This window comes from Lotus japonicus, chromosome 6 (assembly GCF_012489685.1).
Source record: "Lotus japonicus ecotype B-129 chromosome 6, LjGifu_v1.2".
Taxonomy (NCBI): domain Eukaryota; kingdom Viridiplantae; phylum Streptophyta; class Magnoliopsida; order Fabales; family Fabaceae; genus Lotus; species Lotus japonicus.
This window is the reverse complement of record NC_080046.1, coordinates 40,727,061-40,740,746: the sequence shown is the minus strand read 5'-3', so window position 1 is coordinate 40,740,746 and position 13,686 is coordinate 40,727,061. Positions and strand designations below refer to the sequence as shown.

Below are 13,686 nucleotides of genomic sequence, written 5' to 3'. Positions count from 1 at the left end.
CTGAAGATCCAGAAGCTGAATAGTGGAAACTCTGATGTCCAGAAGCAAGAAACTCTGAAGACCATGTACTTCCCTCTGAGTTCAGAATCAGAAGATACAACGGTCAGAGGATCTGTGCTTTCCCTCTGACTCTGATCAACCGGCTTCACAAGTTCCAACATGAAGCATTCCCCTGATCAGAAGTCTCCTAGGTTTAAAGGTCAAGTCACTATCCAAGTACAAAAGCAACTGTACCATCCTGACGACCTACCTAACGTTCTCAGCCACAGCAGAAGCTGGAATTTCCAGAACTACCCTCCAACGGTAGCATTTCCATGCAGCATTCAAACCCTAATCCTTGGAGTATAAATAGAGGCTGAAGATTGAAAGATGCGGTTGGAAGAATTTACACAAGCATAAGCTATATTCAAAAACCCTCAAGCATTCTTTCATCTGAAATTCATTGTGTTTACTATTAGCTTTTCAGAAGCAAATCTCTTGTAAACATTCTTTGATAAACAGTTTGTTTAGTTCCTTTAGGAGATCAAGGTTGATCGGATCCTAGAGAAGACTAAGAGAGTGAATCTTAGTGTGAGCTAAGTCAGTGTAATTGTTAGTCACTTGTAGGTTTCAAGTGCAGTTGTAACACTTTACCTGATTAGTGGATTGCCTTCATTCTAAGAAGGAAGAAATCACCTTAACGGGTGGACTGGAGTAGCTTGAGTGATTTATCAAGTGAACAGGATAAAAATCCTTGTGTGCTTTTCTATCTCTTATTCTTAGCACTTAAGTTCTCGAAAGATTTGTGAAAATCTTTAAGGTGGAAGTTTATCTTGAAAACGTTATTCAAACCCCCCCCTTTCTACCGTTTTTCATACCTTCACTCCTCTCATGACCTTCGCACATCTATCATGGCTCTTCTTGCCTCTGAGTTTGCTATGAAGGATCTGGGACCGTTGAGCTATTTTTTGGGCATTGCCGTCACCAGACATGCAGGTGGACTTTTTCTCAGTCAGAGTACATATGCCCGTGACATTATTGCTCGCGCCGGTATGGCATCGTGCAATCCTTCTGCCACTCCAGTTGACACCAAGCAGAAACTAAGTACTTCTGCTGGTTCTCCGTGTGATGATCCTACTTTATATCGGAGTCTTGCTGGGGCCTTGCAGTATCTCACATTCACCCGTCCTGACATCTCTTATGCTGTTCAGCAGGTGTGTCTTCACATGCATGCCCCCCGCACAGAGCATATGCTTGCACTGAAGCGCATCCTGCGTTATGTTCAGGGCACCTTACAGTTTGGATTGCATCTCTATCCTTCTCCTATCGAGAAGCTTATTTCATACACCGATGCAGATTGGGGTGGATGTCCCGACACCCGTCGGTCTACTTCTGGTTACTGTGTGTTTCTCGGCGACAACCTCATTTCCTGGTCGTCCAAGAGACAACCCACGCTTTCCCGGTCCAGTTCTGAGGCTGAGTACCGCGGCGTCGCTAATGTGGTTTCCGAATCATGTTGGCTACGCAACCTGCTTTTGGAGCTTCACTTTCCTCTTCCTCAAGCTACTTTAGTCTATTGTGATAATGTTAGTGCCATCTACCTATCCGGCAATCCTGTTCAGCATCAGCGCACTAAACACATTGAGATGGACTTTCACTTTGTTCGAGAGAAGGTCGCACGTGGTCAGGCACGCATCCTTCATGTTCGTTCTCGTCACCAGATTGCAGACATCTTCACTAAAGGCCTTCCTCGAGTTCTGTTTGATGATTTTCGCTCCAGTCTCAGCGTCAGTGAACCTCCCGCTTCGACTGCGGGGGTGTGCTAGAATAGGAATATGTTGATTATTCCATATTTGATTACCTGTAATTACTCTGTAATTAGGTCTAGTATTTATGTATTTAGTCAACCTTGCATTGTATAAATATGGTACCATTCATCAATAATATTGGGGAATTCAGTTATCTTACACTTCCATTGCTTTTCATCTAGAATTCTCTAGGGACATATACTCATTTCCATTGTTATTAGGAACACGTTGTATTGTGATGAAGCAACTGAATAAGTTGTGAAGTTTTCTGGAAGGAAAAAAAAATGTCTGTACAAAGGTTAATTAGACTAGGAGAAATTTCAGGGTTTAACTTAATATCCCTTAGAATCTACTTTCCAGCATTGTTAAGACTTCAGAATGGTTAAGAATACCAGCCAAGATGATTGAGTGGCATCCCAATTATAGACTTTTCCTTTTTTTGCCTTTCTTTCTACCTCAATTTTCGTTTTCACAAAGTCAGAAACTTGTGGTCACAAATTGTTGATTTGGTAAATACCACATATATGAAATAGAAAAACTGAGTTTGTTGACACCCCCAAATTTTAGCTGACCAAGGAGCAGTTTTTCCCAACTGATTCTTCATTATTTCCTCCTTTGTGTGAGTAGACAACATCAAAACCTTCCCTCCCACCTTGCAGATAATCCAAGGCATCTTCTGAAGCTGCTAATTCATTTGTTGAAGATCTTCTTCCTATTTTCTGCATGCATTCTCACATACCAAGGTATTATACATGTCAGAGAAGTAAACCAATGATGTATCTCTTCATTAAAGATTATTTGAGACTGACTTATGTTTCCTCAATAGATGCATATATGTATTTCTCATTTGACAAACAAATGATATATAAATTAGAACACAACAAGAACTATAAGGACATTTCCTTCTAGGTAATGCTACTACCATGAACAAATCCAAATTTAGTAATAATTAGGCCTATTATCTTCCATTCTTCCTTGATCCCTTTCTATTAGCATTTTTGGATCAACTCATTTTTCCTCAGAATCACCGCCCAGAAGCTACTCACGAAACTTCTGCCCATAATTGATTTTGTAGCTAAAATCAATTGTAAAAGGATTTTCACTTTTTCAGACATATCTAATCCCTAACTATAGATTTTCCTTCTTTTGATCAACACCCATGCCCTAAGTCCCAAACCATCTAAAATAGAACACAATCTGAAAGAAAAATCATGACAAAACAAGAGGTAATGAAAATATAGTATTAATAGTTCTTTAGTCTATTGGTTTTTGTTACACTGCAGGAGATAGCCCTTTCTTTCCTTACCCTGCCAATCCCGGCCCTGATCCTTAAGGCATAGAATTATTATTATTTTTTTGCAATATTTAAATTTTAGCATTCTACATCATGGTCAAATTAGATTGCACCACAATAAAAAAATTCATAAACTTTGTCACTTAATACTCTGATTAAGAATCTCAAATAAAATCAAGTACATTTCGATCATCTTTCAATTGCTTTAACTAACATGGCCTAGGATTCAAATTCATGCAGGGTATAATTTGTTGTTACAAAAACATGGAGCAAAATGTGGACCAACAAAATCCCCCAAGTATGAATGTTAAAATCCCAGAGTTGGATATGAATGATGATCTCAAGAAAAATTCACAAATGCTGGTGTCACCAACATCTCAAGCAGCAGCACCTAGGAAATCTTCAAGTGGGAGGTGGAATTGTCTATGCTCACCCACCACACATGCTGGTTCCTTCAGGTGCCGATACCACCGGTCTTCCGGAATGCACCGCGGTAGATCTGTCGGCGCCAATCTCTCTGAGTTGGGAGCTAAACCCAGTTCAATCAGTGAGCTTAGTAGCTTGGGTTGCAAGTAATGAAATTGCACATATACATACACATACTATATCGATACAGGAGCTAAAGGTTGTTAAGTTAGGGTGCTCAAAATAAGCAAGTAATTGTGTTTCACATATAGATACTCATACTGCAACTATACTAGAGCAAACGGTTATTGAGTGTGTTCTTCATAAGTCCCTTAATTTTTCGAAGGAGATGAAAATTTACTTCTCTTGAGCAAACTTATCAAGGTGTTTGATTTAATTATGTGGTGATAGAAAAACACATAACTGAGTTCTTGAATTTGAGAGGCCTTTTATGTGGAAATGATCCTAGTTTGTCACTTTGTCTAGCTTTACTTATGGTGATATAGAGGGGGTTGAGTTGAATCTTTCAATCATAATCCTTCTACAAAATTAGCATGTCTTTATCCTTTTAGTCTTGTCTGTTTCTGTTTTACTCTATCGCAGTCAAATTTAAACAAATTACAATTGCATAAATCTTGTTATTTAAACTTTTACAGACACGTTGGTTGAGTAAAAGAGCCTCAATAGGAATCAAAGAACAGTAAAATTGTACAAGCAACATGGGGCATCTGCATGATTGCACGCATACCAGTAACACAAGTTAGACATAGTGAAAAGAGATATAGGAACCTAAAGGAAATCAGATGATTGACAATCAAGGCAATATACCCTGTATATGGCAACAAGTGATCAAGTCATTGTAAAATTGAGGGAGAGGAGTGCACAATCTCAAGAACCAATTATCTCAAAAGCGTAAGCTTGTAAGCTTTTAAGTAAAGAACACATGAATCATTATATTTCTAACACTTCGTCTCGCATAAGAGACCACTTAGACTTGAACCATTAATAATGCACAGGGTCGCCAAGTCGAGGCCAATCAAATTTGACACCGGAAGAAGGTTCAAGCAGGCATGCCAAGTCGTCTCCTTGCATCGAGGCAAAGAGTTTCTTTTTTCCACAATTTGTTCCTATACCTCGCAGGTAGGGAGTGCAATGTTGACGATGATACCAAGATCGCACGCCCATGCTACTTAATAAAATAACCTGTTTTTATTGAGTATTGGTCGTTCGATGAAAGAGGCTAGAAGAAAATATCATCCTGGCAACGCAAAGATGGAGGAATAGCCAACACATGATGGACTGTGGAAGACCAAAACACATACTTCACCAGATCCCAATTTTAAGTTTATCAGGAATGAGCTAGTAAATATGCATTCTAAATGATATTTAGCTCTTTAATTGATTTAAAAGCATAGTTGACAAGCGAATTGCCAAATGCTATTGCGAATATCTAATGTATATTTGGTTTCATGACAAAAGCTAAGACTCATAACTTCCAATTAAATTAATTTTAGAGCGATTCACCCTAAAATTAAACGTGTTACTAATATATTTCAGTTATTTGTTCGGTGCATGAATAAACCATTCAATTTATATTTTCTAATTAAATTTTAATATTTAATTTTGTTCTTATACTATTTGTTTATTCCAAATCTTAATTTTTCAAATTACAATATTGCAAATATGTTATACCTAAGGATTTGATCAGTATCATGATTTATTCCAAAATTTTAATGGTGGTTGATTTAAGTGATAAAACATATTTAATTTTCTTTAAGTAAGATCTCGAGTTCAAGTGTTCCTGCTCAAATATGATTATCTTCCATGCAGGATATCTATAAGAAAATAATATAAATTTTGATGTTAATTATAAAATAAATATTTATTAACATCTTAGTAATGATAAATATAAAATTAGTAAATATATTAAGTAGGAGATAGATATGGTGACAATTTGCAGAGTCTCTTTGTAATTGGAACCAAATTGCATATTGCTCTCTATCTCTTGTCTATCGTCTTCTTCATCCACTCAGCTAGGGTTTGCAATTTCCCTCTCAGAGCTCCAAATCAATCAACAAAGACCCCAAATTTCGCAAACCTTTCATAGTTTTCCTTTCAGATAACTCGACAACACCAAAGACTTCGAAGGCTCCGCGAGGTACGGCACTATTTTTGTTCCTTTCCATGATTTCGGTGTAAAGATTCATTTTTTATCACTTTTTTGCTACCCCTTTTGTGGGGTGGTTCGGTTTTTTCCTCTGGAAGCAGTGGAGTTTACCCTGTTTGGTTGGTTGCTATGTATACTGCAGATTTGAATTTTTGAGGTTTTAGACATAGGAATATGGGTTGGCACCTTGTGCTATTGGATACTTCTTGTTTAATTATTTCATTACTTTGTTTTACACTCAATCACTTGCTCACATAGGGGCTTTACATGATTATTTGCTCAATCTATGCATTTGCTCTCTTTTCATTTTGACTTGTGACATGTGACTTAGATTTTGTTTTGTGAGGTGTATGGTTTGTTTTGCAAGTTCCTAATTCAAAATTACTTCACCAAGCACAGTACATCAGTTATGCAATGATATATTTAATCTATTTTCTATTGTGCTTTTAAGTCGTATAATTCGATGCAATTTACAGTTCACAATTCACAAATTAGCTTGACGATTTACGATTTGAATTGTGATTTGATAACTATGCAGTAAAACTTATTTCGCTGACAGTGCATCCGGATTAAATTCATTTGATATTTAGCTGAGGAAATTACAAATTGACGCTAGTGCTGACCAAATTTTCTCCCAATTATTAGATAAGGACTATTAGCCGACCTCACATAGTGGGATAAGGCTTTTGTTGTTGGTGTTGTATTAGATAAGGACTAAATTCTTTTAAAGAAGTTTCTGGTTTCTTTTGACTAGTAGTCCTGGTTGTTTGTAACCACTCTGTTATAAGAATAACCACATCAAACAAGGTAGGTCAGAGGTGTAGGAGAATGTTTTCTTCATAGGAATGAAATTGAACTGCGAGAAGTTTATGCTACACTGATTCATATCTGCATTGCACTGTGGAATCTATTAGCAATCTGTTAGTCACTTAACTATAATATGTCAATGGGAATCATTTACCTTCCGTTCATGACAACTGCATGACTTTGGACACTGTTTATGCAAACGGTAATATGACCTTGGAACGTGGAGAGCCTCCCCTCACCCGAACTTTATTTGACTGAAAAATCTATAGATAATTTATCTGAGTATACAGTCTTGGATTTCTTTTTTCTTTTCTTTAACCTCTGTCACCTTGGTAGTGAAGTAGGTACAATAGTCCTCAATTGGAGGTTGCCCGTTTCTTAACTAGCATTTTTTTTCTGCCTTTTGGAATTGGTGCATTTCAGCTAAACATGCTATATGATTTTATCTATTATTTACTTCAGCTATATACTATATTCTTCCTTTATATATTAAATGAAATTTTCATGCTAACACCAGTTCTCTGCCTCTGTCTAGATATCAATGTTGGCTACTAGTGCAGTCGCATCTTTACCCAAATTACCACCAGGTAAATGATAATTTCTGGCTTTTGTTGTATTTCAATTCAGAATCGGACACTGTCTTTAGTTAACGGTACTATGAGTTTGCTGTGATTGTGATATGAGTGACCAGACCAGAAGTCCAGATTGAGCAATTTCGACTGCTTATTTACCTCCCTGACAATGAATTTGACGCCTGCATTATTGTATTATTGATTGCTATCAGATCCAAGGGTCAATTTATATCGATGTTTTGAACCTCTTGCTTTTAATATTGCATTTTGTTATTTTCACTGTTCATTGGATTCAATTTGAGATCAAGGTTTAAGCTGTCCCATTGTACACATTTCTCTCATGTACAATTTTTGAAAACTGCTTTCATATTTTTTGTTTTGTTTTCCGTGAATTAAAAAAATTGATGTGACCCTCTCCCTTCCAGCTGTCCATAATTCCCTTCAGTTCCTTCTTGCTAAAGGTGGGAATGATCCTAAGTCCTTGCACTCACTGCAAAGGACTTTATTGCTAAGCCTTCTGACAAATGCGGTTTTACATATCAGAGACATTATTGAAATCATATTTCAAAATTTAAATGTTATAGATGAATGTTAAATGGCCACATTTTGTAAACAGTGAGGAGAGGTGGACACTGCAGTGAAGAGAATGTTGCTACTACACCTAAACCAACAAGAGGATTGCAGATGGTTAATAATTCAGTATCATTGAGTTGTACACGGTTGCCATTTGGTCCAAGGACTCATTCAACTCAGAGAGCAGCTATAATATGTGCTGCAGCTTTGGTAATTATCTTTACTCTCTTACTTAATTGATCATCTATGGTGTTTTCCTCCCTACCCCTATATTGTTATATGTTACAATTCTAATGGTGTATCAGTTTCCTAAATAAGAATATGATTGGAGATTTTAATCATTTTGTTCTGACTCGTAGTAAGGCATTTTGTTGTCTAACTAAAACCTTGGGTGAATGAAAATTGTATATAATGTTCTGATATGGATGCATATTTGAATTGATGCTGATATGATTTGTTTTATTTTTATTAATAAGCATATTTTAATTGTTAGTTTAATTTAGGATATTTAGGATAAGTCTATTTTATTGTTATATCTTTATAAGTTAGGATTTGATTCTATCTTATTTTATAAGACCTTAGGATTTGTTTCTTAGTTTCCAAGTATCCTAGTGTCCTATTTTCTTGTACTCAAAACCTTATTATAAATAGGGTATTTCAGTATTGAATTAAATCAAGCAAGTATTTTTCTAAAGAAACCCGAAATTAGAAGAAGCTCTGTCAAGGACGAGCACGGTTCTTTTCTACAAACTAGGTCGCAAGAAGAATTCCTCTGCGTCCAGACCTGTGACCAGATCCTGCCGTCCACGCCAGTGCTGCTGCCGTCTGCGCTGGTTCCCGTGGTTTTCTTCTCCAAGCCCCGAACGACGACGGAGAAATCCGCCATATGAACTTCTAGCGCTTGCTGCCTGGCAGCCATTTGTTCCATGAAAGCGTTCAGCTTTGCTGTCAAATCCGCGTCCCCCATGACAACCGGCTATGATGCCAAGTTGTTATGAACCTTCACGTAGGATCTGGTCACAGGTCTGGACGCAGAGGAATTCTTCTTGCGACCCAGTTTGTAGAAAAGAAGTGTGCTCGTCAGAGCTTCTTCTAATTTACGGTTCTTTAGAAAAATACTTGTTTGATTTTATTCAATACTGAAATACCCTATTTATAATAAGGGTTGAGTACAAGAAAATAGGAAACTAGGAAACTTGGAAACTAAGAAACAAATCCTAAGGTCTTATAAAATAAGATAGAATCAAATCCTAACTTATAAAGATATAACAATAAAATAGACTTATCCTAGATATCCTAAATTAACCTAACAATTAAAATATGCTTATTAATAAAAATAAAACAAATCATATCAGCATCAATTCAAATCTGCATCCATATCATGTTCATTTAAATGAATGACTTGAAAATTCATAAATTCCTTATTGTTTTTACTGGTTCCATACTGCTTTAGAGCATGGAATACCATAAATTACTGTGCATCTATGATGTATGCGTTATTATTGCATTTTGATGTGTTGTCCATGTGTTCTGGCATCTTCAGTGCATAACTGACTAAGCTTAACAATTTCTCTCCTTGTGGTTACTTTCACATTAAACTCTTTTCATGGTATCATTTTCCCCATTTTTATACTATACTAGACTAGAATACTATAAAAATAAAAATGCAAGTAATTGATGAAATTCAATAGAATTGTTATTTTACACTTTGTGTTGAAATCATTTTTTTTAACATTTGATTAATGTTATGATATGAAGAGGAGTTGAATAATTTTTTTTTTGAATAGGATGCCTTTATCGATCCTCCCTTTAACTAAACACATCCACTGATATATGCAGAATGCAAGATGTGGTGCAGAGCAAACTCAAACTGTTATTCGCCAGTCTCCTACAATTACTCATCTTCCTGGTAATTGTTAATTACAAACATTTATGATTCGTTAAATGTGTGTCACACTGTCACTATAGTCAGGGCCTTTCCCTTTCATTGCAATTATCAATTTATCATCCGTTCCATTTGTCAGAATGATTTTTTTACTTTTAACAAATAATTATCATCTTTCCATCTATCAGAATGTTTTGTATAATATTGAAGAATAGTTAAGGACCTATCACTCTACTTAAAGAGTTAAATGATCAACTGTCATAATATGTTTTACTCCATCTTTTTCTCTTGGTGCATTTCTGACTTGGTTCTATTGTTGCCTTGTTACTTGTGAGTGTTTTTTTTTTTTTGTGAAAAGGCCTTGTTAGTGTATTTATGACTTCTACTGTTGGTTATTTCTGACTTGGAACCCCATTTTTCTTTATCACTCATAGGAAAACATTATGAAACATGTCAACTTCATATATGGCAAGTAGAGACTTCCAAAGCATGTTCTAAATTGCTTGTCATGGTTTAATTCAACTTTCAGGTAAGGAGCAGGAGAAGTCACCGGATCTTGATGATGGTGACTCTGGGTTTCCGCCTCGTGATGATGATGATGGAGGCGGTGGAGGAGGTGGAGGCGGAGGCAACTGGTCCGGAGGATTTTTCTTTTTTGGATTTCTTGCTTTTCTGGGCTTCTTAAAGGACAAGGAAAGCGAAGACCCATACGGCGATAACAGGAGAAGAAGGTGAAGACGTGAAGTATTGGCCGGCATAAATAAATGCTTTGTCGGAAGTTTTTGATGTTGTATTCTATCAATAGAATATATTGGTTAACTAAGTAGGGTACTTGGTTCACTAAGAGGATGTATAGTTGCTGAAATTTGTGTTCCTGTGTTACAAATTACTCCTCCCAACCCAATACTTAATTATTGGAGGAAAAGGCTTTTATATCAAATGATGAGTATTAAATTATGTCAATATATGCGCTTTATTTTTGTTGAATAATTATTATATTTCTGCAACATACCATATTATGAAGAGAAAGTGTAAATTTTATCCGCACATGCATCCCATTTATTTTTGTCATGAATTATGTTTTTTTAATTAAAAAAAAAAACATTGGCCGTATGTGGCATAGTATAATTGTCATAGGCGAGTGACATGGGCCTAATGCTTGCTCTTTATTATAAAAATAATTCGAAACAGAAATCTTATCCTATACTATATATTGTACCTATGTTTTTTTAATTATTGTTGTATTCGCCCTTTGCCTCGTCCTTGTTGGGATTCAAAAAGACTCGCTTCTGTATGATGTACTGGTTGAAGGGTTACATTGGTTAAACTAAATTGGGTGGGATTAAGTTGTTGGCTGTCCTTATTTGTGTTGTGGGGTTGTTTGGTTCTCTCTCTGATTTCCCCTATTTTGTTTTCTTATCTTGAAAAGATACTTACAAATTAATGATTTTCGTTAATTAAAGGAACTAATGTGAATGCTCCAACTAGACTTCATGATCCGTTTCTTGTATCCTGAATGACATCGCAGCCGTTTATTAAATTCGAGAAATTACAACTCAACACTTCACTCACCGTCCGATCCCAAACTGAGAAAACATACGGAGAGTGAATTGTACGCATTCGAACATTGACCCACGCCCGCACTATATATAGGCCCTCATCACCAAACCTCGCAAATCTTTAGATCCTTTTCCCCCTTCAATTCAATTCGAAGAAGAACGAATCAAAGTCTTTCGAGGTTAGTTTTTTCTTTCCTTTCAGGATTTTGGAAATTAGGGTTTACTGATTGTTCGTTATCGTAATTTGTTTTACACAATTGTTCTCTATATGAAAATTTGATGTGTTTCAAATTTCGTAACAATTGAATTGTTTGATTCTGCATTCTAATATGGTATATTTCAATTTGTTCCACTTTTAGGGTTCTGTCTTTTCTAGATTTAGGGAATTAGGGTTTACTGATTCTTCAGTTGTGATAATTTTCTTTACATTATTGTTATCTATTTGAATTGGAAAGATTAGATGCTTTTCAAATTGCGTAACGATTGAATTATTTGATTCTTCTTTTCTAATTTTAGGGTTCTATGTGCCTTAATCTTGGAGCCGACGATAATTTTATTTGCCAAATTCATCGTTTTTATTCACACTATTGATTTTTACAAGAATTAGGTTACAATTATGTTTCACCGGTAGTCATGATTGTTTTGATTGAGGGGACGAGAATGTCCATGATCTTTAAATGTTGTTCTCTGGTTGTGTTTGGTGTTTTACTTTCTTGTGTTTTTCTGAATTTTTTTTCGGTCGTTGACATATACAGATGGCTCGTACCAAGCAAACTGCTCGTAAGTCATCCGGTGGAAAAGCTCCCAGGAAGCAGCTTGCAACCAAGGTTTATTCTGGAATCATCACCTCAATCCTTATTCTCTTAATTTTGTACTGAGTGCTTGAAATTTTGGCTAACAGTTTCATGATTTTGTTTTTTCTACTTTAGGCTGCTCGTAAGTCTGTACCAACCACCGGTGAGATCAAGAAGCCGCATCGTTACCGTCCTGGAACCGTTGCTCTTCGGTCAGTGACCCTTTTCTGGAATCCTTTATATTTGTTTATTTTACTAGGGTTTCCATTTTCTTGATCTTGTTATGTTTTCTAATAATTGAAATGTTGTTGATGGAACAGTGAGATTAGGAAGTACCAGAAGAGTACTGATCTGCTAATCAGGAAACTCCCTTTCCAGAGGTTGGTTCGTGAAATTGCTCAGGAGTTCAAGGTAATGTTCAATTACTGGTGTGAGATTCAGGTCTTATGTGTTTTTTTTCTTAATCATTGTGACTAAAGTTATGTATTTTTTCCTGTGGTTGCAGACTGACCTGCGTTTCCAGAGTCATGCTGTCCTTGCATTGCAAGAAGCTGCTGAGGCATACCTTGTTGGACTCTTTGAGGATACCAACTTGTGCGCCATCCATGCTAAGCGTGTCACTATCATGCCTAAGGATATCCAGTTAGCAAGGAGGATTCGCGGTGAGCATAATTGATGTCGTACGTTTGGTGCTGGTCATATGGGGTGGCTGTGGAAGTGTTTTGTTATTTATAATTATTTTTGTTTGAAGCTTATTAGTGGTATAGTTGTTTACTGATAGTCTCATCAATTGTGGTAGGAAAATACTGCCATATCTTGTGAAGCTCGAATTATTAGTAATTGTGGAGTTTGGTTCTCTGGTTCTGTGAATTGCTATCGTAATTTCTGGACATGCAGCCATTTGGTAACTGTATTTGACAATCTTTTGTTGCCATCTAAGATAGTGGACCTAGTTTATTATGATGCATGTTTGTTCATGTTTTGGGAATACGACAGTCTTTCAAACAAGAGACTGCATAATAGAACTAGCTAACACATTCCTTCAAATTGTGGTCAACTTTTTCATGAAAACTCCCTTCATTTATCCTTTTATGAATTAATTAAGCGTTATATTTGCTGTAGTTAAAATATTTCAAAACTTTTAAACTACATAATATTATTTGATTACCTTTTAAGACTTGGATGTTTCATGTCTTCATTTTCTTCAACGGATGCATGCAGTGCTTTGGCGTTTCTTTTATAATAATTATTTAATGCTTATAATAAAGATTATATATGCTGCCATAACCGTTTTCATACAATCTTGATTACACTCTTTACTTAATCAGTTACAATACCTTGGAACCGTTGATTCCATTTTAATATGTATGTTTTGAAACGTCTTGTAACCTAGTGAAGGAAATAACGGTGTGCACACACAGTTCACATATTTTCTTGGTGTATATATACATGTTGGTGGCAGGTGGTTGAGATAGAGAAAGAGAATATCTCTTGAGTTCATATCCCAGTGTTTCTTCTTGGTTCTGAGTCCTAACAAGTTGTTAGAAGAGTATGTTGTATCTTGGGGAGTTATCGCATCTCGAGCGAATAAACTCTTGAGGACAGTGTCAACACACGCCTCAGACTTTTGTAATTTGTAACTTTGAGAGATATCAATCATAATTTTGTTGTCCTTCTTTGTAATTTTCCAACAATCTCAAGAGTTTATCAATGGAAGACAACAACAAAATCGCTCATCCTCCAACTAACAATGTCGTTGTCACTACTCCTGTCGTCGTTGCCACTCCTACGACTCTCACTGCTACTCCTGTTGTTACCTTTGCAAAACCATTCCCTGACATCT

General features: G+C 36.2%; 3 protein-coding genes across 3 annotated transcripts; all 3 read left to right on the top strand.

Annotated features, from left to right (window-relative positions):
* Positions 1 to 890: 890 nt before the first annotated feature.
* On the top strand, positions 891 to 1,805 carry LOC130725305 (uncharacterized mitochondrial protein AtMg00810-like). The gene has a single exon (XM_057576547.1). It carries the CDS (start codon positions 891 to 893, stop codon positions 1,803 to 1,805), a length of 915 nt encoding a protein of 304 aa, XP_057432530.1.
* Positions 1,806 to 5,426: 3,621 nt separating this feature from the next.
* Positions 5,427 to 10,453, top strand: LOC130724311 (protein YELLOW LEAF 1, choloroplastic-like). Its single transcript, XM_057575515.1, has 5 exons — positions 5,427 to 5,644; positions 6,996 to 7,047; positions 7,649 to 7,815; positions 9,445 to 9,514; positions 10,020 to 10,453. Exons 2-5 carry the CDS (start codon positions 7,002 to 7,004, stop codon positions 10,223 to 10,225), a joined length of 489 nt encoding a protein of 162 aa, XP_057431498.1. The 5' UTR covers positions 5,427 to 5,644; positions 6,996 to 7,001; the 3' UTR covers positions 10,226 to 10,453.
* Positions 10,454 to 11,710: 1,257 nt separating this feature from the next.
* LOC130726908 (histone H3.3-like) lies at positions 11,711 to 12,696 on the top strand. Its single transcript, XM_057578229.1, has 4 exons — positions 11,711 to 11,876; positions 11,979 to 12,055; positions 12,164 to 12,254; positions 12,349 to 12,696. Exons 1-4 carry the CDS (start codon positions 11,805 to 11,807, stop codon positions 12,517 to 12,519), a joined length of 411 nt encoding a protein of 136 aa, XP_057434212.1. The 5' UTR covers positions 11,711 to 11,804; the 3' UTR covers positions 12,520 to 12,696.
* The last annotated feature ends 990 nt before the right edge of the window (positions 12,697 to 13,686 follow it).